General features: G+C 37.0%; 1 protein-coding gene across 1 annotated transcript in view; it reads right to left on the bottom strand.

Annotated features, from left to right (window-relative positions):
- Window positions 1-22998, bottom strand: part of TMEM131 (transmembrane protein 131) — a 99109-nt gene that overhangs the window by 30668 nt on the left and 45443 nt on the right. The window contains exons 8-22 of the mRNA XM_070751003.1: window positions 21786-21866; window positions 20502-20652; window positions 20361-20417; window positions 18820-18881; window positions 15151-15259; window positions 10772-10880; window positions 9825-9978; window positions 9541-9711; window positions 8836-8946; window positions 8587-8721; window positions 6990-7094; window positions 5208-5294; window positions 2029-2181; window positions 1129-1204; window positions 925-1042 (exon numbers count right to left, since the gene is read on the bottom strand). Of these exons, the coding sequence (XP_070607104.1) occupies window positions 925-1042; window positions 1129-1204; window positions 2029-2181; window positions 5208-5294; window positions 6990-7094; window positions 8587-8721; window positions 8836-8946; window positions 9541-9711; window positions 9825-9978; window positions 10772-10880; window positions 15151-15259; window positions 18820-18881; window positions 20361-20417; window positions 20502-20652; window positions 21786-21866 (1679 nt within the window). The remainder of the gene's footprint in view (window positions 1-924; window positions 1043-1128; window positions 1205-2028; window positions 2182-5207; window positions 5295-6989; window positions 7095-8586; window positions 8722-8835; window positions 8947-9540; window positions 9712-9824; window positions 9979-10771; window positions 10881-15150; window positions 15260-18819; window positions 18882-20360; window positions 20418-20501; window positions 20653-21785; window positions 21867-22998) is intronic.

Here is a 22998-nt window from a genome sequence, read left to right as displayed (position 1 = left end):
ACAGTGGTTTATCTAATTTACATAATACATAAACCATAATTTTACAACTCTGCATTATATTTTATTTTAAAAAGAATTATATTTCATTAGAATATATTAACTCTAGTTAGAATGACACAAAGGAGGGAGGAATATAATATTGAGAAACACATAAAACATTTTGCATGATAAAAATGATGAAATAATTCTATATATAATTCACATGTCTGTCTCTGAGGGAGAAAATATGAAAACTAACTGAAAATAAATAAATATGGAAATTGGAAGATTTGTTTAAAACATCTCCTGGGCATAAAAAGCGACTGCTTGCACTTAATGCATTTAATGAACAGAACCATTATTAGTAAAAGCCACTATTATGGCATATGCTTCTACAGTATTGAAGCAAAGAGTTTATGAATCACAATATGGCAAATTCTTTGAACTGTTTAAAAGACTAATATAATCAGAATTGTATAGAATAATATTTGCGCATGTACACATTTCTGTCTCAAGATCAAGACAGCAAGTGTGAATGTACAATCAAAATCCCACCTATTTTTTGCATTAAGCACTCATTTATAAAGTTGAAGCATTGTTGCTCATGTACCTCTATCTTGACTTGCTGACCTTCTCTATGGGCATGCCTAGAAAAACATTTGTTACTGTTTAAGCTATGATAAATTCTCCAGAATATTTGTTGAATGATTTATTTTTAGTTTCTAGCGTCTAAATTGATTCTTGCAATTATTTCTTTTTTGTTTCTTTATTATTATTATTATTATTATTATTATTATTATTATTATTATTATTATTATTAATTCGATTTGTATGCTGCCCCTCTTATTTACTTAATACATATAATTTACAACATTTTAACAAGGAAGTGACCTATCTTAAAAATTAAGTTAACTGAAATGTAACTATATTTTAAAATAAACTCACTGATTGTTTGAATAATCTCTTATTCCAATCCATTCTCTGAATAAATTATCATGCAACTCCCAGTCTGAATCCCATGCATCTTCTTGCATTGATAGACTGTGCTGTACTTTTGATTCAGCTAGAAAAAACAACCAACAATTTAATCCAAATGCCTTCAATAACAACATTTACTTTTAATATTTAATTATATAAATTATTACTTACATTTACTCAGAAAAGGCAAACCTACATAACAGTGGTTTCCACATTGTAAACCAGGATCAAAATAAATATTAGCTATCTGAAAAATAAAAGCAAGATGGAAACACTCTGAATAACAACAACATATCTTGAGACAGCAAATATAACATGTTTTAGTGTACTCTCAATACCAGTAGAAAGCTGCTTGAAACTATGAAATGAGACATACTTCCCATTTGTATACCTGAGAATCTCAGATTTCTATTAATGTTTTTTAATATGGAACAGGGGATTTCAAAGATGTGTGAGAGGGTTTGCAATCTACAGAAACTCTGTTTCTACATGATCTCTAATACAGTAGTCCCTCACCTATCGCTGGTGTTACGTTCCAGACCCGGCCGCGATAGGTGAAATCCGCGATGGGGAATTTATCGACTGATAGTACTTATTTAAGTATTTATATTGTAATTGTTTGGTAAGTTTTCATTGTTTTAAGTGTTTATAAACCCTTCCCACACAGTATTTATTTTAGATACAGTATTTAAATACAGTATTTACAATTTTAGATATATATTTTTAAAAAAACCTGCCGATCGAGTTCGGCGGGCTGTTTAAATCTGCCGATCGACTTCCTCAGAAACCCGCGAACCAGCGAAGATCCGCGAATGATTTTTCTCATTAATATTTCTTGAAAACCCGCGATGAAGTGAAGCCGCAGTAGGTGAAGCGCGGTATAGCGAGGGACTACTGTAAATACTCAAAGTACATCAGTCTTTTAACCAATGCAATAATTTTCTTCTTATTGACTCCAGTAAAGAGACAAAAAACCTCCCATATAGACAGAAAACTAAAGGAACAAAACAACAATAAAAAACCTTTCCCTTTTCCCATCTCCCTTCATGAATCATATGCAAGTGCTCAAACCTTTGATTTTTTCCCTGGTTCTAGATCTTCCTTGTTACTTCGTATTCTCTTGTAATAAAACCGAACATCTTCTGATAATGATCGGATCTGCTGTATTTTTACCTTCTGTGAGAAAGAATTCATAAGACTCAAACTTTGATGAACTGCCTTGCCCTAGAAGAAGAAATATGTTTTCCTTTTAATACTTTTGTTCCCATGGGGATAACATTCTGAGAAACAGTAGACAAACATTTAAATTGTTTGAAGTGAAGTGTTCAGAGACCACTATAAGAACATTCTTCATGACATTTCATTTAGGCTATTTTAAACCACAGTTGAATGATTTTCTATAAGTTTAAATGATCACAGCGTAAGAAATGCTTTCATGCAAATGCTTCAAAATATGCCAATTTATTAAAGTGTTTAGTATAGAACTGCTCAATCAAAGGATAATGAACTGTAAAAGCAGATAAAAACTCAGACTTTTTTTTCAATACTACAGCTAAGCTATTCTAATTACCTTGATTTATTGTGATGTACTCAACCTAACATTCATGAACATAAAAACGCATGAAGAATTTAGGGTTGCAAAATCAAAATTATTTATGGAAATGCTTTTGGAAACAGAAACCAAATATTTGTTCAGATATTTATATAAGGAATTCTTCAGAACTGGGCATACTGAGACAGTAGGAAGTTGTAGCTCACCAACAATAAGAAGGTCACAGGTTCATCACAAAGTCATAAAAGGTATATACAGCATGATAATTTATATTTCTACAGTATTTTATTTTACGTTTTGGTCAAAAGATAACAAGTAAATAGGATAAGAAGAATGACATACAACTGAGGCTTTGGTCACAAAGTACTGACTCTGTTTTATATAAGTTATTCATCTAGGCTTAGATATATATTTTGTTCCTATATTATATAAAGTGAGTGAACTTTCAGAGTTCATCTATGCAAAAAATAAGCCTTTATTTGTGGACCAAAATTGATGTATCTTTTCTGTATATCTCTCCAAACATGTTCTGGGTTCAAGCTCAGAAATCTTCTAGTAAAGGCTTGGAGATGGGGCATTGCGGTTACCTGATACGCCGCTTCTCATGGGGTGGAGACAGCATCCAGGATGGGTTGACCTCGTCTGCTTGCTGATTGGACTGAGTCTGTCAGAATCTTCTTAAGATATTCCTCTGTTGCTAGGGGTCCCCAGCATTGAAGAGGACAAAGTGACAGACTCAACATGTTTTGAGGAAAGTACTTAAGCTAGCCCTGGGAATCTCATGCTCCCATGCCCGCTAGGTGTGTCAGTGATAAGGATCAGGCCAGGCTGCCAATTAGGGAGGGACTGGATGCTGTCTTCATCCCATGAGAAGCGCTGTATCAGGTAAGTCCAATGCTCCTTCTCCATAGTGAGAGGAGGCAGCATCCAGGATGGGACATATCAAAGCTGGCTTGTCCTCATGGGTGGGTCACAATCTGGTCTGTCCTGTCCTGTCCGTGACAACGCTCTGCAATACCTGTCTTCCAAACATCGCCTCTGCAGAAGCAAACTTGTCCAATTTATAATTTTTTTAATAAAAAGAGAGGGAGAAGACCAGGTGGCTGCCCTGCAGACCCTAGCAACAGGGTTAGACAGCTCAGCATTCTCTGCATTGACTGCAGGGGGCATCTGCCATTTTATTGGGACAGCACTTTAAGTCAAGTTACAGATTTAGCCTCAAATATGATCACTAGCCCCAAATTCCTGCAAGGAATGCCTGTAGGGTGGCTGCAGTAAGTTCCTTAATACCAAAAGGCACTCAATCAATCAACAAGCAATTTGCAGTCAACCGGATCACGCGTGGACCGAAGCTTCTTAGCGCTGCCCCTTGAGACTCGCTGGAGGCGATCTGTGGAGCATGAGATTCCCAGGGCTAGCTGAAGTACAATGAAGACATTGGCCTCAGGTGGCAGAGGCAAGAAGGACTCTCTCTATAATCAGACAGCAATTTCTGGTGCTGAACGCGAAACTCTGGGCCACCGGAATTCACAGCTTCAGGTCACAGCTGTTTTAGGAACTGAAGCCCCAGCGACAGATTGAAGGGCGCGAAGGTCTTCCCGAAGGTGACACCAGCTCTGGAATGGAGTCCAAAGAGTTACAGTCCTTTTCTATCACTTCTGAGCCACAGGGAGAGTGGAAAGGAGCAAGGCCCTTGCATACTTCCCTGGCTGCCAAATTTGACAGTGATCAGAGCCAAAGCCCTGACCACTGAAACCGAGCAGGCAGAGACTCAACCTAATGGAAGGGAGTCAGCTGAACCTTTAAAAACTCACAAATTGTAGATCTCAATAGTACAGGCGTAGAGCAACAATCTAGGAGGAAGATGTGTCTGTCTTGGCTGAAGGACTGAGTCAATACTGGGAGCCCCTAGCAACAGAGGATTATCTTAAGAAGATTCTAACAGCCCAGTTCAATGAGTAAGAAAACAAGGTCAGCTCATCATGGATGCTGTCTCCACCCAATATGGAGAAGTGCAAGTTAAGTGGTCTACTGATGTAAAACTGAATTTAGCTTATTCTCTCTTTTCTCTATTTTACAAATTACTCTACGATGGAACTTTGACAATACAATAAGAAAAATTCCACAGTAATAGAATAAAAATAATGACTTGCAATATACATGATGGGAGGTTCCCTTTCTGTTTAGTTTTGTGTGTGCGTGTGTTTGTGTGTGCACGCACAAGCACGCACTATTGAACAGGATTGCATACTTTTCACAAATTCAAGTTTATAAACGCTACTCATACAAAAATTAAACTGGCAGAGTATAAGCATTTATATTTTTGAATGTGCAGCAGCATGGGAATAACTTCCATTTATTCTTAAAGAACATAAAAGAAATTACCTTGAATCAAAAATAATGTTTTAACAATAGTTGCTTATTAAGTCAGAAATGTAATGGAAATACTTAATATTAGCTTCTTAGAGATTACAGTTACTCAGCCTTTTATAATAATGAATAAGCAAGTTAGGAAAGCATTCCAAGTTTGCTAAAAAAATTAAGATAATCCAATATTTAATTGCTTTATAGTGCAAAGCATTCAATGAATTCCTGAAATATCAGCATATCATTTATTTAGCAAAACCTCCTTCTAACCCATCACAAAAGCCAACCCCCCTCAAAAAAAATATTTTGAAAATTCCAAATAAAAGCTTACTGGAAAGGAAGGTGGCAGCAGAATGTGCTTTGGAGAGCAAGTCAAGGAGCCTACAGCAATGATGGCCTTCACAGGAATTGTTAGGATCTATAGAAAAGGGAGGAAACAATACAGTGGTCCCTTGACTTTCGTGCGTCTGACATTTGCAGAAAGTCTATATCATGGGTTTTCAAAAAATATTATTAAAAAAAATACTCCGTGGGTTTTTTGCACACCAAGGGTTTTCTGGGGCCGCCAATGTACGATACTGTGCGTTTTAACTCTGCTCCTCGCCCCCCCAGCCATCCTGCTTCTTTAAATAAAAGCTCTGCTTCCGCCCCAGCCTCCCGATCCCTCCCCCTTAATTCTCGGAGCGTTGGTACGCTCCACTTGAAGCCGAACCTTACTGCCATCCACCGCTGCTGCAATGAGCGCAGCAAAGTCCCTAGCTTGCCGCCCCGTTGCCCCTGCGGGTTCTGGGGGTAAGTAAAACCAAGAATGGAGGAGGGAGGGGGAGGAAAGAAGGAAGGAAGGGAGCGTCTCTATTTCGTGCAAATTTGACTTTTGCGGGCGGTCTTGGAATGTATCCCCACGAAAGTCAAGGGACCACTGCATACAAATGTAATAATTTGAATCTTAGTTTAATTTTTGTATCAACACATTTCTATTGGTAATATTTTATGCACTGTGAAAATCTATTTGATAAAACATATGTACACTTATGTTTACTTAAAAATTTGAATGAATATCCACCATTATTTTCAAAGATCCATTACCTCAGAATTGGAAATCAGAAATTTTTAAAAAATCATGATACCTTCCTGTATCAGATTTGTGATTAAGAAACTGGTGCTTCTTAAAGAAATCAAACTGCCCTGTATTTTGCATGGAGGGGGAATTCTGGATCATTTTTATGTTATAGAAATTTAGTATTTTTCCTGTGTACTTGACCAAGTTACAAACACATCAAATTAATGTAACTAACTTTCAGAAAACACTTATAAAAAAAGTAAACTTCTGGTTCTGACACCCCAAAAATGTTAGGCAGTTCTCAACTTACAACCACAACTGGGATCAAAATGTAGGCCGCTTAGCAACATAGTTATTAAGCAAAATGGCCATGTAATGGTTTCACTCAACAACTGCAGTTCTGGCACTCCCAGTTCCAGTTGTTAAATGATGTCCTGGAAGGTTAAGTGGAATTCAAATCCTCACCACAGGCAGCCCTTTCATTCTCAAATGTTCCTGCAGTCCGCCAAAGGATTCCATCTCATTTCCATGCAAGTTACACATAAGATGCACAGCAGATTGCAGAACTTCTTTTTCTGCAACCTATTGAAGAATTTCAGCTCCCCTCCATCTGTAACCTTCCTCACTGGCTTCCTCACTGGAAGCTGGCAGAAAAGATTGCAAATGTTTATCACATGATCATGGGCACATGGCAACCAGCCATAAATGTGAGCTGGTTGCCAAGCCCCCAAAATACAGTGAAGTAACAGTGATGGCAGTGGGATGTTTTAGGAAGTGAAGCACACTTTTCGAGACCATTGTAACTTTGAACAATGGTTAAAAGACCTTTCGTAAGTCAAGGGTTACTTATAAAATAAGTAATCAAGGATTGTAACAAGTAATGAATATATTGGCAATCAAAAAAAGATCAGTAGTTGCAAATCAAAATAGCTACCTGGAAGTGCATGCTTTTTTCCTTTCTAAATTTCTTTAGTTTAGTTTCTACTTTATACATAATATTTTCTGGATCAATACAATTTACATAATATAATACAATTTACAATTTAGAACTACCTCATAATCTGTTGTGATTTGTATAGCTCCATCATGGATCCCTTCAAGTTCTTTTGGTAATAATCTTACTCTGAATACAGTATATGAACCAGGCATCAATGTTACCTGAAAAATAAAAATAATTATATACTCCACCTTAGCTTCCTATTCCCCCCCTCAAAATAAAATTAAGAGTCATTTGAGTGATTTGTATATTGAAATAATAAGATTATGCTTTATTCATTGTTTTAAATGTAAATTGCCCCATCAATATTATTTGTATCAGACAATATACACTGCTCAAAAAATAAAGGGAACATACAAAGAACAAATCCTAGATCTGAATGAGTGAAATATTCTCATTGAATACTTTGTTCTGTACAAAGTTGAATGTGCTGAAATTGATTGTCAATCAGTGTTGCTTCCTAAGTGGACAGTTTGATTTCACAGAAGTTTGATTTACTTGGAGTTATTATATTGTGTTGTTTAAGTGTTCCCTTTTATTTTTTGAGTAGTATATTTTAGAACAGCTGTGTTCAGCTCAAATGTATCTTGAAGGTTGCATGAAGATTTATTATTATCCCAAGGGACACAGCACTGAACTCTGAAAAGGAAGACTCTGAATTCTTGTAATTAAAACAAACGCTGAAAAGAAGTATACAATTCCTCCTATTTCTTTATGTAGTTTTGTGGCAACAAGGCATTTCTTAAAACTGCAGCAGCAATGAGGTCTATAATCAACACAATGCTGGCATAACTGCTTATTCTTTCTAAGAATGACTGAACATCCACATAGTGAACCTAAATAGCCTGATGGATGCACAGGATTGCCAGATCCTATTGCTGCTTCTGTTATGAGGAGTTTCTTACCTAAGATACCAGAAAAAAACTTAAACCAGTGCAGGAACTTAAACCACCTGTCATTAACTTGGCATGGCCCTAGCAATGGTGTGAAGATGTCTTGATGTAGTTAGGAAGGTGGAACTTTAGCAGTCATTGTAGAAACTAGCTTCCCCAGGTCTGTTCTATGACAAGTTGCAGTTTGAGGTCCTTGCATGGCACACTTTATCACCAGACTGACAAAATATTGGAAATGTGCTGCCTTCCTGCTTCTCTAGGAGTGATTGACGTAAAGGCTCACAAAATGATCTCGAGGCTAGATGCATCATGCAGTCTCTGTTTTAGACATAGTCCTGCACTTTTGTTCAGGGCATTATGGAATTGGTTTGCCATTAATTTATTTCAGGATATTTTTTCATTTTCCCAATCAAGCCAAACAGCTCTGGAATCCACAGAAAGTCTCCCATCAAAACATTACCAGACAACCCTGCTTCTCTTTCAAGATTACCCAAGGTTAGATTATCCAATGAAGGTATCTTTATTTTTATCCCTTTGAAATAAATTTATACTTTTTTTAACAGGTGGGAGAGCCAAGACAATCAGGAATTGCTTAAGTTGTGAAAACATCATATGTTTACATGTTTGCAAATGATGTAAACATATGTTTTCTCATCACATTTAATATACTGAGACCAATTTTAAAAATGTAAATCATAATACATGTTTTTTATCTAGAGAATAAATACAAGAGGTAATAAGGAAGAAATATGTAACTTACCGAAGTTTGATCCAATATACTGGCCTTTTCCAAGTCTGGAAGACTAGCAATTATTGTAGTTCTATTGCCTTTTTCAGCAGCTAGGAGTTCTATGGTCAAACCATCACCTATAACATTCCAGCTTTTTAGGAAAAGCTTAGAAAAATAGGATAGTATTAGCATAAATATGAATGATGGGAAGGAAGGAAGGAAGGAAGGAAGGAAGGAAGGAAGGAAGGAAGGAAGGAAGGAAGGAAGGTTGGTTCTTACCTGAATTGGGTTACTGTTAAGCACTGCAAACATAATGGTGCTAGTTTCTGTGGCACTTAATATACCAAAGTCAATTATTTGTTCATCCGGTTTTTGAGGCAATATAAAATACTAAAAAGAATAACAATATGAATTGTATTTTAAAAAGCATACCTCATATATCTGTTAGTATAGTGACTAACATAAATCTTCTTGTCCACCCAAACACTATTTATAATCATTTGATAACACTGTATTTACCTTTCAGCTATCTGGCTTGAGATCACACCTCTACAGAAAAGCCAGTATCTGAATTCACTAATGTGCCAAGTCAAGATGTTTAAAATGTGGCATATATAAGTAACTAAACCCTATGTTCTAAAACCATTATGTAGGTTCATTTCTGTCCCACTCACTTTGAATATGCTTATATATACATATTAGTATGAAACTTTTGTGCACTGTACAGTTAGTCCTTGATTTATAACCATAATGCAGTCTGCCATATGGTTGCAGGTGGCTATTTTCCAAAGCACCGAATTAACGCAAAAATGAATTCTGCAACTGGTGAATATCCTTTAATTTGGATTTAAGTAAATGGAAAGAGTAAAATTTGAATTTCATTTTGGCTTCAGATACAACACTTCACTATATATACAATTATAATGAAACTCAGTGGTTTTCAAAACAAGGGAGGGAGAAAAAGTCAAATAATGTAGTACTCACATCTAAAAACCCAGTATATGCTCTCACAGGTAGATGAAATTTAGAGGCATTGGTAATGAGCAGAATATTGTTATCAATGTGGAAAGATGATAAAGAAGCCACAAAATAAAGAGTGAAAATATATCTGGATTCATTTGGTGGAATTAAAACTGGTTCGCTGAAGTTGTGAACCTAGTTTAATAAATAAAGCAACAGTTAACTTTAAATACAATTTGTGTAACTTTGAATAGTTATAAAATAATGCCATATATAATGAATGAACATCATCATATAATGGAGCTTACTTTAAATGTTGCTTTGATCTCTTCTGGAAGTATTATATCATGAATGAAGACTGCAAAATTGAATGTGTTTGTTAAAAAGATTGATCTTTCCACAGAGTCTGTTGGACTGTCACGAATATGAAACAATGTTGCTGCATGATCAAATCCCAAATATCTATTACAAAAAAAGAACATTGGTGGGGAGAATAGTAGTTATTACACATTTCTTTCTAACAAAATTGAATTAAGATTGTTTTGGAAAATTTAATGCAATACTTCTGCAAAAAGAGTTTTAAATCCAAACATATTGTTCATTTCTAAATTAAAAGGCCCAGGCGGGCCTTTGTACAACTGCGATTGTGCGCATTAAGCGCTTTCCTGGATAAACAATGCCTACTCACGCTCACTCATGCCCTAGTCCAGTGATGGCGAACCTATGGCACGGGTGTCACAGGTGGCATGCGGAGCCAGATCTGATGACACCCAAGCCTTGCCCTAGGTCAGTTCCAATGTGCATGTGTGTGCCGGCCACCTGATTTCTGCCTTGCATAGAGGCTTTGGGCGGGCGTTTTTGCCTTGCAGAGAGCCTCCGGAGGATGGGGGAGGGCATTTCTACCCTCCCCAGCTCCAGGGAAGCCTTTGGAGCCTGGAGAGGGTGAAACATGGGCCTACTAGACCCACCAGAAGTTGGGAAACATGTTGTTTCCGGTCCTCCAGAGGGCCTCCAGGAGGGTGGGAGAAGCTGTTTTCACCAGGCATTGAATTATGGGTGTGGGCACTCGTGCATGCACGATAGCACGTGCGTATGCTCTTTTGGCACCCATACTGCATCTTACAATCCTAAAGTCATTTCACATCACTATCAGAAGATATGAAATTGTTTAACTTTAATAAATTGTTCTAATAAAATGTTGCGCAACTTCAAAATGCAAAGCAATTTTCAAGAACACATGCTAATGTAACCTTACCCATCCAATACTTCTGCTTGATATGGAATTTCAAGTTTTGAATAGGTCTTCTCTTTTGCTTTCACAGTTATTTTTCCAGAAAATTGTGCAGGTCGTTTTGCTTTTGATGCTATAAACACACATTTGCACACACATACATGAATAAAAAGAATCAATGTTACTTTGTGTATATTTTTAACAACACATATTTTAACACATATCAGAATGTAACTGTTTATTTTGATATTTAAACATATGACTGTAAGACATTAACTACTAAACGTGAAGTACTCCTTTATTTTTTTAGTCAAAAGGAGAAGATGAAGTGTTCAACAGATTCTTCACTTTGAATTGTTTTGTGTACTACTATATATTGAATCAGATAATACACAGTAAAATTTAAGGATTGATTTAGATTATAATAGTCCAAACTGCAGCCCACTGCTTGAATCCATTACTACATTACATGGTATCTGCTGAAACATTTAAAGCAGCAGAAGAGAACCCTTCTTTCCTGGAATAACAATTTTATCTTCTATATGGCAGTCTTTCAAAAATTTGAAGACAGCTGTCACTCAGCAGAATTTTCTTCTCCAATTCCTCTCAAAGTTCCTCAAATGTTTTTTTTTCCCTTTTAGACTCTTTTATCAATTATTCTTCTATAGACATGCTTCAATTTGCCAATGTCCTTCCTTACAATACAAAACTAGAACAGGATCTGAGATTCTATTTGGTCTGACAAATTTAAAGTAGAAAAATAACGACTTCTATTAATCTTGACATTTCTACTGATAGAGCTACAGAATAAATGCAATTCGTGGCTACATCATATTGTTATCTTGTGTTCAGATATTCAAAAATATACCGATACCTTTCATGTGTGTGATCTCTTCCATCCTAAGCCTTTGTCTTGTTTCTATTCAAATGTGGGACTTGTCTGTCCTCTTTGAAAACCATCTTTTTTCTTACTACCAATTTTTTCTGCTTGTGATAATATTCCCGAATTGTGTTAGTGTCTGCCAGTACCCTATCTTCGTTTTGTTTGCAATTCCTCATCAGTTCCATTCACAGATATGTTGAATGGCACAGAATGGAACTCAATGTTACACCTGATATGCTGTATTTTTTTGGAGTATAAGACACACCTTAATTTTGGGGGAGCAAAAGAGGAAAAAAACAATTCTGGACATTTAACAAGAGTGGGTGGGGTGAGGGATACAAGAACCATAAGAGATTCACGATTCTCCCACCTGATTCTTCAAATCGGGTTTTTTGAGACCTTGATTTGGAAATATTTATTTATTTATTTTTGTGGTGATATGTGCGGAACTGCAGGGCAGTTTGTGCTGGAAGACCCAAGGTATTTCCATACCTTGATTACTATTTCAGGCTTTGTGCGATTATTCTTATTCTTATTATTATTATTATTAATTAGATTTGTATGCCGTCCCTCTCCGCAGACTCGGGGCGGCTCACAACAGTAATAAAAACAATACATGGTAACAAATCTAATAATTAAAATCTAAAATAACAATTTAACATTAAAAAGTCTAAAAAGAAAAAAACCCAATATATAAAATACATACACACAGTCATATCATGCACAAAACTACATAGGCAACTGGGGGATGTCTCAGTTCCCCCAAGCCTGACGACAGAGGTGGGTTTTAAGGAGTTTACGAAAATGATGATGATGATGATGATGATTATTATTATTATTATTATTAATTAGATTTGTATGCCGCCCCTCGCCGAAGACTCGGAGCTCATGTCGATCACTTTCCTCCCCATTCCAGAAACAGAACGTGAGGAAGCAAAAAAAGAGCATCGTGTTTCAGGCGGTGGGTGTTCCGGCCGGTGCTGCAGCCTGAGAACACTTTCCTCCCCTGATTCTAAAAATGGGATGTGCGGAGATCAAAAAGGAGCATTGTGTTTCAGGCAGCGGGCAGCACTGGTTGCATGCCCCATTTTTTGGAAAAGATTTCGTTCTAGGCTCCCTGCCGCCTGGAACACGATGCTTTTTTGATCTCCACACACACTGTTTTTGGAATTGGGGATGAAAGTGTTTTTGGGCTGCAGCGCCGGCCAGAACACCCACCCCCTGAAATGCGATGCACTTTTTTTTTGCCTCTGCATGCTCCGTTTTTGGAGTGGGGAGGAAAGTGATTGACTTGAGAGCACAAAACCTGAGATAGTAATCAAGCAGTTCAGCACACATTACCACCAAAATCAATAAATAAAAATCTGCAAATTAACGTCTTAATAAACCTGATTTGAGGAATCAGGCGGGAGAATCGTGAATCTCTGTGGCTCTTGTGTCACTTGGGAGTTGCTTCGGCAAATCGAGGTGGGCTTACATATTGATGGAAATAAAGATTTCTTCGAAAGGGAGTTCTTCCATAAGGCTTGATTGCAGCCTGTTTATAATGCCTGGCCCACTCTTTTGTGAAGCCCAGATAGCATAAATTAAAACAGATAAAGCTCTCCTCTCCCCACTTTTCCACTGGCATGGCGAAATGAAGTGACAACTGATGGTTTGGGGTTTTGAGATTCCCACATATCTTTTCAATATGTCAGCATTGGCAAAAAACCTCCTACTATACCGGTGCTATTTGCTCAATTTAAATCTGGTGCCTATGAATTTGCTAAGAGGTGGTCTTCCCTAGTCTGCATACCACACGAAGGTAAGGTGGGGGAAATCACCTTCTGCCACCTTCCTGTTCTACCCGCTTGCAGTGATTCAGTGGGAACCATGATCTTGTACCCTGCAACTTCTCTTTCCACACCCTTGGACGCCCCATATTTGGAATTGGGGAGGAAAGTATTTTCAGGTGGAGATGCCACAATCCCCTCCCTGGTTCCAAGAACCCAGCATGCGGAGACCACAAAAGAGCATCAAATTTCAGGTGGTGGCCAGCTCTGATTGAATGATCCATTTTTGGAATTGAGTAGGAAAGAGTTTTTGGGTGGCAGCACCAGCCAGAACTGCCCAACGCCTGAAATGTGATGCTCTTTTTTTGGTCTCCGCAAGCTCCATTTTTGAAATCAGGGAGGGGGTCATGGGGCTTCTGCCTGAAAACACTTTCCTCTCCAGGCTAAGTGGTGAGCCACCTTGCTTTCTGCCTTCTGCACAGCACCCACTTTGCCAACTGAGTTCCCATCTTCCCTTAGCTGCGAGCAGAAGTGAGGATCCCTACCACGTGGAACCACCCAAAAATGTGATGTCAGAGGCCGAAAACCTCCAAAAGGTGGGGGTTGGGGAGTGGGTGGGTCTATATTCACAGTATAAGATGTATCCAGTTTTTGATTCTCTTTTTGGGAATAAAAAGGTGCATCTTATACTCCCAAAAATATGATAAGTCGTTGATGAACACTCACTGAATACAATCATTAGTCAGCTTTTTAAGCATTTAATGGTAAGTCCATTCTATATGTTGCCATCCCCTATATAAGAATCTCATGGGACCCTCTTCAGAACTTTGCTGAAGTTGAGGTATGCTATGTTTGCTGCAATCTGATGAACAACCAAATAATATGCAGTCACAAATCAATTTATCCTTGATTATATTTACTGACACCTTTTTAATTAACTAATTTTGCAATTAATTCATACAACCTGCTGAAATCCATGAGGTATTTATTGTAATTAGTTATGTCTCCTAGACCAGTGTTTTTCAACCAGTGTGCCGTGGCACAGTAGTGTGCCGCGAGACATGGTCAGGTGTGCCGCAAAGTAGGAAGCTCAGGTTCTTGCAACTTTTTGGTGAGAGAGAGAGAAAGCAAGCAAGAGAGAAAGAGAAAGAGAAAGAAAAGAAAGAGAGAAAGCAAGAGAGAGAGAGAGAAAAGAAAGCAAGAGAGAGAGAGAGAGAGAAAAGGGAGAGAGACAGAGAAATGAGAGAAAAAAGGGGAGGAAAAAAGAGAAATGAGAAAATGATTGAGACAGAGAATGAGAGGAAAGAGAGAGAAACAAAAGAGAGAGAGAAGTGACTCTTGATTTAAAGGATATGATAAAAAGCACCCAAAGAATAAGAGAGAAACCCCCCCCCCCCCCAGCCCTCACCTGTTTTGGGAAATGGTTCAAGAGTGTATACCCACACACACACACACAGAGGGGGGGAGGAGACAGGGATGGAAAAAGAGAGAAGAGTGTCTTAGGATGTCATTTTGGTTGTTGGTGTGCCCCAGGATTTTGTAAATGTAAAAAAAATGTGCCGCGGCTCAAAAAAGGTTGAAAATCACTGCCCTAGACAAAGATTTGCTAAATATATTATTTTCAAAATAAAAGCAAATAGTAATACATTTATTTATATTCATTAAAATATTCTTAGCTTTGAATAAAAACTAAAATTTAAAAATGTACTTTGATTTCACTGAATGCTATTATCAACATTGTCACGTACCATCAAAACTAATGGTTGCAACTTTGGTATATTTATTTTCAGAAGCTCGCAATGTAATTGGCTTGAAATGGATTGTGATAGCTTCATTTTGTGGTGTGGGTCTAACACTCTGAAAAACAAGCAAAATTATTTTTACTTATAATATCTCAAATCTTCCATTCATTATTGAAAATATTCGTTAGAGCATTATGTCAGAAATAAAAATCACAGTTCACAGTAGCAGCACACATGGATTTTAATTCCTAAACACTTATTTCATTGTATGTTTTCAACTTTTATTTCTTAAGTTAGAAAATATGATGACAACTGTATGCTATCACAAAAATATATTAGAATGACAACAATCCATAATTATTTGGATTATAAAGAGACCTAACACCCTTACATTTTAGATTTTTATAAAAGTAATACTTGGTAGCCTCATATATTATAACAGAAAGAAACTCAAAAACTGCATGTGATGAAAGAAAATATACAACTTGCACAATTCTAATTTGTTTAATATCTGTTTTCACGCAGTTGGAATTAAAATATAGCATGCAAAATGACAATAAAACCACCTCCCATCATGCCTTTTAAGCATTGTTTTTGAATGTGATTGAAGTGCTTTAATAAAATTCTTCAAAAAAAGATGCATTTGTTAAAATGATAGGATCCTACACCAGATATAGTTTTATCATTTTCCTATTTTTGGCGTTCCCATGCAATAGGAATTTAAAATATAATGGTAACATCCAATAGTGTTGGTCCAAAAATGTAATGCACATTATTGGTGGACTTAGTTGCTCCTTTTACCTCCACATAACCTGGTATACTGGCATCATATTATGTTGGATTTCTATGTTATTTATGTTTTCCAAGTGATGTTCTTCACTTCATACAACAGTCTCGTTATAGCAAAACTGTGATACAATATATATTTGAGTACACAATAAATACAATGACTCCAATATAAAGCTTATGCTTTTATTTCTTCTTTTCTCATTGAATTGGTTTCATATTTACACAAATAACAAACAACTTGACAATATAACTATATTTCTCTATACATCTGTTCTCTATGATGCAGATTCACAACAGTCAGCATACAAATCCCGAATAATTCTATCTTCCAACTGCCAAAAACTGATTTACATACCAATATGCAAATTAGCTCTCTCTTCACATTCCATTCCCTTTTCTATGCTATATGCTAACAATATCTGAAATGGCAGAGAGGTTCAAGATATCCCATATCTCTATAATGCATGTGGCTTAGTAGATCTTGTTATGAGCGAGGGTTGTCTATATATAAAAGAGCCAAGTCATGTGAGCCTAACTAGTAATTTGAATTGGATGAGAAATTGATTAATATCCAGTATAGTGATAGTAGAATAGGCTGAAATACTATGCTCTGATTTAGCAAATGGGCCACTGCACTTTATAGAGGCAGTGATGGCGATCCTTTTTTCCCTCGGGTACGAAAGAGCATATGTGTGCTATCACAAATGTGCGAGTGCCCAGACCATAATTCAATGCCTGGGGAGAGTGAAAACAGCTTCCCCACCTCTTGGAGTCCAGTAGGCTCGTGTTTTGTCCTCCCGGGGCTCGAAAGGCTTCCCTGGAGCTGGGGAAGGGTAAAAACGCCCTCTCCCATCCTCCCAAGGCTCTTTGGAAGCCAAACACGTCCTTCCAGAGCCTCTGTGCGAGCCAAAAGCTGGCAGGCACACACATGCACGTTGGAGCTGAGCTAGGGCAACAGCTCATGTGCCAGCAGATATGGCTCTGCGTGCCACCTGTGGCACCCATGCCATAGGTTCGCCATCACTGTTATAGGGCATCTTAAAAGGCAGATCATGTGTTACAGTAGCCTGACTGATAGATACCACTTTCCCCACACACACACCAACTGAAACCTCCTACTAATGAAGAAGTGAAACCACTGCAGAAAAATTATTTTAATCACAAAACCTTACAGGCTGCAGTCTATCTTATTCCTAACGCTTAAATACCTTTATATCCAGTTACCTGTGGGGCAATTCTTCTGGTGCAACTAAAATCACAAAACAGTAATAATCACCTGCTTTTCCCAGCACTAGTGGGGAGCTATTAGAAGAACCATAGATCTGGTGGACAAGTTTTTTGGTTGGGTTATATCAGCATTTTTGACACACCCATAAACTGAAAAATAAAGCAAAGCTACCAATATAAATATAAGACAATAAAAGGCATTATTGCAGCACTTATCAAAGCTTTCATCAAGCTCAGCCAACCTAATCACTGGCATAAATACAGTTGTGCTGCAAAATATTTTGTGGTTACTGAGTTACTTATTCCTGATTTAGTTTCTGGCATATAAACCAAATAATTACAGCTTTTTGGCTACTTCAGCATTAATGTTTCTTTTTTAACTGAAATTTATAAGCTTTGATATAAATGGTTATAAAGAATAAACACTTTAGTGGCTATAGAAATAGGCTATGGTTTAGAAAGTATTGAAAGAATTTAATCCTAGGACTATCTAGATTAGATTTCAGCTAAATATAGTCCTGACCTTTCTCATGACATTCAAATGAAGTGTGAAATAAACTTCTTTGCTCTCAAACCGTGCTAAAACACTGTCCATGATACAAAAAAAATGTACTTCCCTATTTATATGAAAAATATTTTAGCTTTTAAGATAAATTTAAATATATATAGGGAAGGGAAAGGGGGGACATGATCGAAACATTTAAATATGTTAAAGGGTTAAATGAGGTTCAGGAGAGAAGTGTTTTTAATAGGAAAGTGAACACAAGAACAAGGGGGAACAATCTGAGGTTAGTTGGGGGAAAGATTAGAAGTAACGTGAGAAAATATTATTTTACTGAAAGAGTAATAGATGCTTAGAACAAACTTCCAGCAGACGTGGTTGGTAAATCCACAGTAACTGAATTTAAACATGCCTGGGATAAACATATATCCATTGTAAGATAAAATACAGGAAATAGTATAAGGGCAGACTAGATGGACCATGAGGTCTTTTTCTGCCATCAATCTTCTATGTTTCTTTATATACCAATATTTTGCTGTAAAGTGTCAATGATCAAACCATTAGAATTTGACAGGATATTACTATTGTTATTATATTTTTATCTCACCTTATAGCCAAAGTAAAATACCAGTGAATAAAGTTATCAAATAATCACAACAAAAAGAATTAGCTAAATAATAAATAAATATGGAAACAGGTTCTGTCAAGCAGGAATATCTGTATTTTTCTACTATTATGTTTAACAACAGCAGCATTCAATTCAATTCACTGGGAATAGCTAACAATGATCCTTCTTAACTGTCTTCTTCCCAAAGACCAAAACTTCAATGGCTTTGATGCTCTTTGCTCTCTGGAATGTAGCCCTTCTCTACTGGGAATCCAAATTATTCCACCACATGCCATAAGAAAAGGGGAGCCAAATTTTCAAACCCCAAGCTTTGACTTTCTTTTTCTTTCTTTCTTTCTCTATTCCCCTCCCTCCTTCCATCCCCCTCATTACTTTTATAAATAAGTCAAGGCAGCAAACATTCCTAATACTACTTCCTGTTTTCTCTTGTGTGCGTGGGTGGGCTGAGAGAGAGTCACTAATATAAATTTAAGTGTACAAAACAAAGGAAAGTTATAATGAACTGTGAAATTACAGAGGCAGTACTTACAGTTATTGGTACATCTTTTGTTCCTGAATTTAACAAATGTAGATTTAAAATTTTTGGCAGATCTGTTGAGACATATAAAAGGGTTCAGAAGTTAACTAATTTTAGCTGTAAATATATATTTTAGTTTTCCAAGGACAAGAGCATTTTATTGTCCAAATTAGAAAATTGTAATCTTTAAACAGATTTAAAATGTTCCTTTTTAAAAAAATATAGCAATTAATATTGACCAAGGGCATAATTGTGGGTTGAAAAGTTAATGGAAATCCTATACATTTCCTTTATATTTGAACAGGAAATTATAACAAACTAAATACTGATACTAATCTTAGTTTCATTTACTGAATTTTACTTTATCTGTACCACAAAAACATTATGCAGAATTTAATAAAGCGTGTATATAGATAAGTATCTATACACTATATCAATACACTATCTATCTGAGAGATAATTATTACATGCCAAATCTAAAGAACAGAACAAAAATGCATTAATTCCACAGTGGTATCTCATTTCTTTTAGACTGTATAAGAGGGTTGAGGGTGGAAAGCGCTGGTTTGTACTAATGAGGGATATGTAATTGGGCCTTTAGAAATTCCTATACTGCTTGTCCATGGCTTGATTAATTTCTCCATGGTGTTTAAGATCTGTATGAAACTGTTAAATACTTCAGTTAAACACCCAGAGATAGGAGATGAAATAGATCACGGGTATCAAACTCCTAGCATCACACAGTCACATGACGTATCACAAAGTTTTTCTCAGTTGGGGTAGGCATGACCTGCATGTGACCCATCCAGTTCTTGGGCCACCAGTTTGACACTCCTGAAGTAGATGCTATTACATGGTGCCTGGATGAGAGAAAAAAACTGAAACTGAATCACAGCAAGATTTTTGAGTTGTTTCTCCAGAGACAACCAGATTTGGAGGAGTCCCTTACACTAAACTTGATTGCACCTTGTTTGAAAGAAGCTCATGACATAAGGACTTCTGGGTTTATAGTTTTTGTTTTAGCTGCTGGTGGAGAACATGACTAGGACAACCTTTTTCAAGCTTTAGTGCACAGTGAAATAGTGAAATAGAGGCATTTAGGCCTTCAATACCTTGAGACTGAATTACTGCAGTATCTTTTACTTGGGCTTATCTTTGAAGAATACAGTGTATTTAGAAGCTGTAGTTGGCACAGAATATAGCTGTCTGCATGCTAAGAACACTTCAACAGTGCAACTTCTATTTCTATAAACTGCACAGTATGCTGATCTCCTTTTTTTCCAGATGTTTAGAAAAGTCAAAGCTCAGTTGCAGGTTTTTGTGATGCTTTCCCCCAGTTCAGATGCCATCCCCGCAATGTTGGGCATGTTCCCCATCAAAGTTTTGGGCTTGAAGTGACTGATGTGCTACTGATTTAAAGATGTGCTTTCTTTTCAATGATCATTTTTATAGTATATACCAGGTGCCATCATAAATACATGAAATCTGATAGGATGTAAATTGTGTAATTGAATCAATGATAATTATATGAAATATTCAAATGTAGGCTTTACCTTGTGTTCTTAAAGTACCAAAATCTAGCATTTCTGTTGATGAATAAATTCCTGGAGCTTTAAAATAAAATAATCAAAATTAGCTTCTTTTACACTGAAAAAGAAAAGTACATGGAATTGATTAAAAAGCACATCACAAACCTGTTGTAACTTCTACTTCTACTGGAAGAATAATGAACTCTGTAGTATCTGAGGCATTTGTTTTTATTCGAATAAATGCTGTGTAATTATCTGCTTCTCTTGAAGAAAAACTTGCTCTCATTACTCCTTTAGTTTCATATGGAGGGATTTCCTGAATAGACAATAGTGGAAAATGTGAGTCAAAAAAATTAAAAGGTTCAGAAATCCATTTAGTATAATGTTGAGCATGTTTGTTAACCGTTTGTTTAATATCAGTTTGAAGTTACAACGGCACTGAAAAATGATGTATGCCCAGTTTTCACACTTACAACTACTGCAGCATTCCTAGGATTACACAATTAAAATCTGGCAATTGTCATGTATGTATGACAGTTGCAATTTTCCAGGCTCATGTGATCACCATCTGTAACCTTCCCAACTGGCTCCTGACAAGTAAAGTCAATGGAGAAAGACAGATTCGCTTAACAGCGGCATGATTCACTTAATATTATTCACTTAATAACTGTGATTAATGGTATGATTCACTGGAATTATTCACAATAACTGTGGCAAAAAGGTCATAAAATAGGGCACAGCTCACTTAACTGCTCTGCTTAGCAATGAAAACGTTGGACTAAATTGTGGTCATAATTTGAGGATGTAACTGTGTTTCATCTTTATGCTTTTCACATTTCTGAAAACTATATTTCATTCACACAAACAAAAGCAATAATTAATAATAATCTAGCTGCATTTTTGCTGGCATAGGGCTGTAGGAGGCCATCACTGCCAAAAACGGGCTGCCGGCAGCGCATATAGCCCCTGCCCTGGCCTCCTTTTTTTGATGGCAGAGAGCTAGGAAAATAAACTGAAAAGATAACAAAATGAGAAATGTTTCCCCTTTTGCAATTGAGCATGAAAGAAGGGACAGGAAAATAGAAAGGGAAAGAAGAGAGAAAAAGATGGGAAGAGAGCAAGGAAGGAAAAATAAGGAAAGAGGGGAAGGAAGGAGAAAGAAGAATGAAGAGAGAGGGAGGAAAGAAGATTATAATGAGAGTGAGTGAGGGTCTGAGGAAAGTCCTGCCTTAGCAGATAACCACCACAGGTGCCCCAAACACAAATGATGTTGAGCTGGCCACACCCATCCCGGATGTCAAACACACTCCTGTTGTGGCCCTCAATGAAATTGAGTTTGACACCACTGATCTAAAGAAGCTCCAATGCTTTGGTCCGTAAAAGCTTCTGCTGTATTTAATTTTGCTTGCCATCAAAAGCAGATCATAACATCAATGAATTATTACTTACCCACAATTTTTTTGTTCCTCCTTGTTGGCCAGTTGGAAGCTCTAGATGAAGATCACCCCCACTTGAATACATTTCTACTACCTGAGAGAAAATGAAGGGGAATAAAGGGGAGAGAAGGGAAATAGAAGGGGGGAAAGTGTTAATAAAACCTGAATCCAAATTCAAACTAGATGTCTCAAGGTAGTGACATGCTTAGATACAATATTTGGGAAGTAACCTTTTAAAAATACTCAATTTTGAAGTGAGAAATCACCAGTAATTACAGTTTTATACAGTATTTCCATGTTACTCTCTAAAGAATTAAAAAAAAATCAAATTATTTCACAATTAGTCTAGTGAGAGTTCTATTTATAATATTGGATTAATAGTTAATTTAGCTTTCCAGATATTAAAAAACCCCTAAGCATAGAAAAGTCCAAGGAACCATGTAAAATTTGGGAATAGAAACATTAATAGGACATGTCAAATTTTCTTAAACCCTAACAAACTTCCATTATACCATGCCAGGAAAAAATAGGATAGCTCCGTGATGGTGAGCCTATGATATGTGTGCCAGTGATAGCACACAGAGCCTTCTTTGTGGGCACATGTGCTGCTGCCAGCTGCTCTTCTGGTTTCTGGCATGCATATGTCTAGCTGGTCTTCGGGGGCACAGAGAGCCTGAAAACAGCCCAAAAAACGGGCTGTTTTTTGGGTCATTTTTCAGGCCAGAAATGCCTCCAACATGCCCCCAAACACTCCCCAACAGCCTGAAAACCAGGCAAAAACTCAGGCATGTGCACATCAGCCAGCTGGTCTTCAGGCTTCTGGTGCTCTGGTGTGCGCAAAGATCAGCTAACCAGCGTGTATGTGCGTGCCAGAAACCCGAAGACCAGTTGGTCATTGTGCACATTCTGGTGCTCCACAAAGCACACGTGCACATGCACACATGTTCCAGTTGAAGTTCTCGATACCGAAAAGGTTCGCTGTCACTGGACTAGCTCATAGTAGGATAGAATGCGCTTCAATTTTTTGTACTCTGAATTGCCAGCAAAGCACTGGATCTGTCAGAATACCCTGATGTCAGAACATTAGTGTAGAATGAATGAATGAATAAATAAGAAAGATCAAATATTTCAAGCTGTATGAAATGCAGGTAGTTTTCACATAATAACCATTTACCGACTGAAGTTATGATGGTGCTGAAAAAATGATTTATAATCAGCTCTACAAC

The sequence above is a fragment of the Erythrolamprus reginae genome, chromosome 4, assembly GCF_031021105.1.
Source record: "Erythrolamprus reginae isolate rEryReg1 chromosome 4, rEryReg1.hap1, whole genome shotgun sequence".
Lineage (NCBI taxonomy): Eukaryota > Metazoa > Chordata > Lepidosauria > Squamata > Dipsadidae > Erythrolamprus > Erythrolamprus reginae.
The sequence above is the reverse complement of the archived record's forward strand: the minus strand, read 5'-3'. Positions and strand labels throughout refer to the sequence as shown.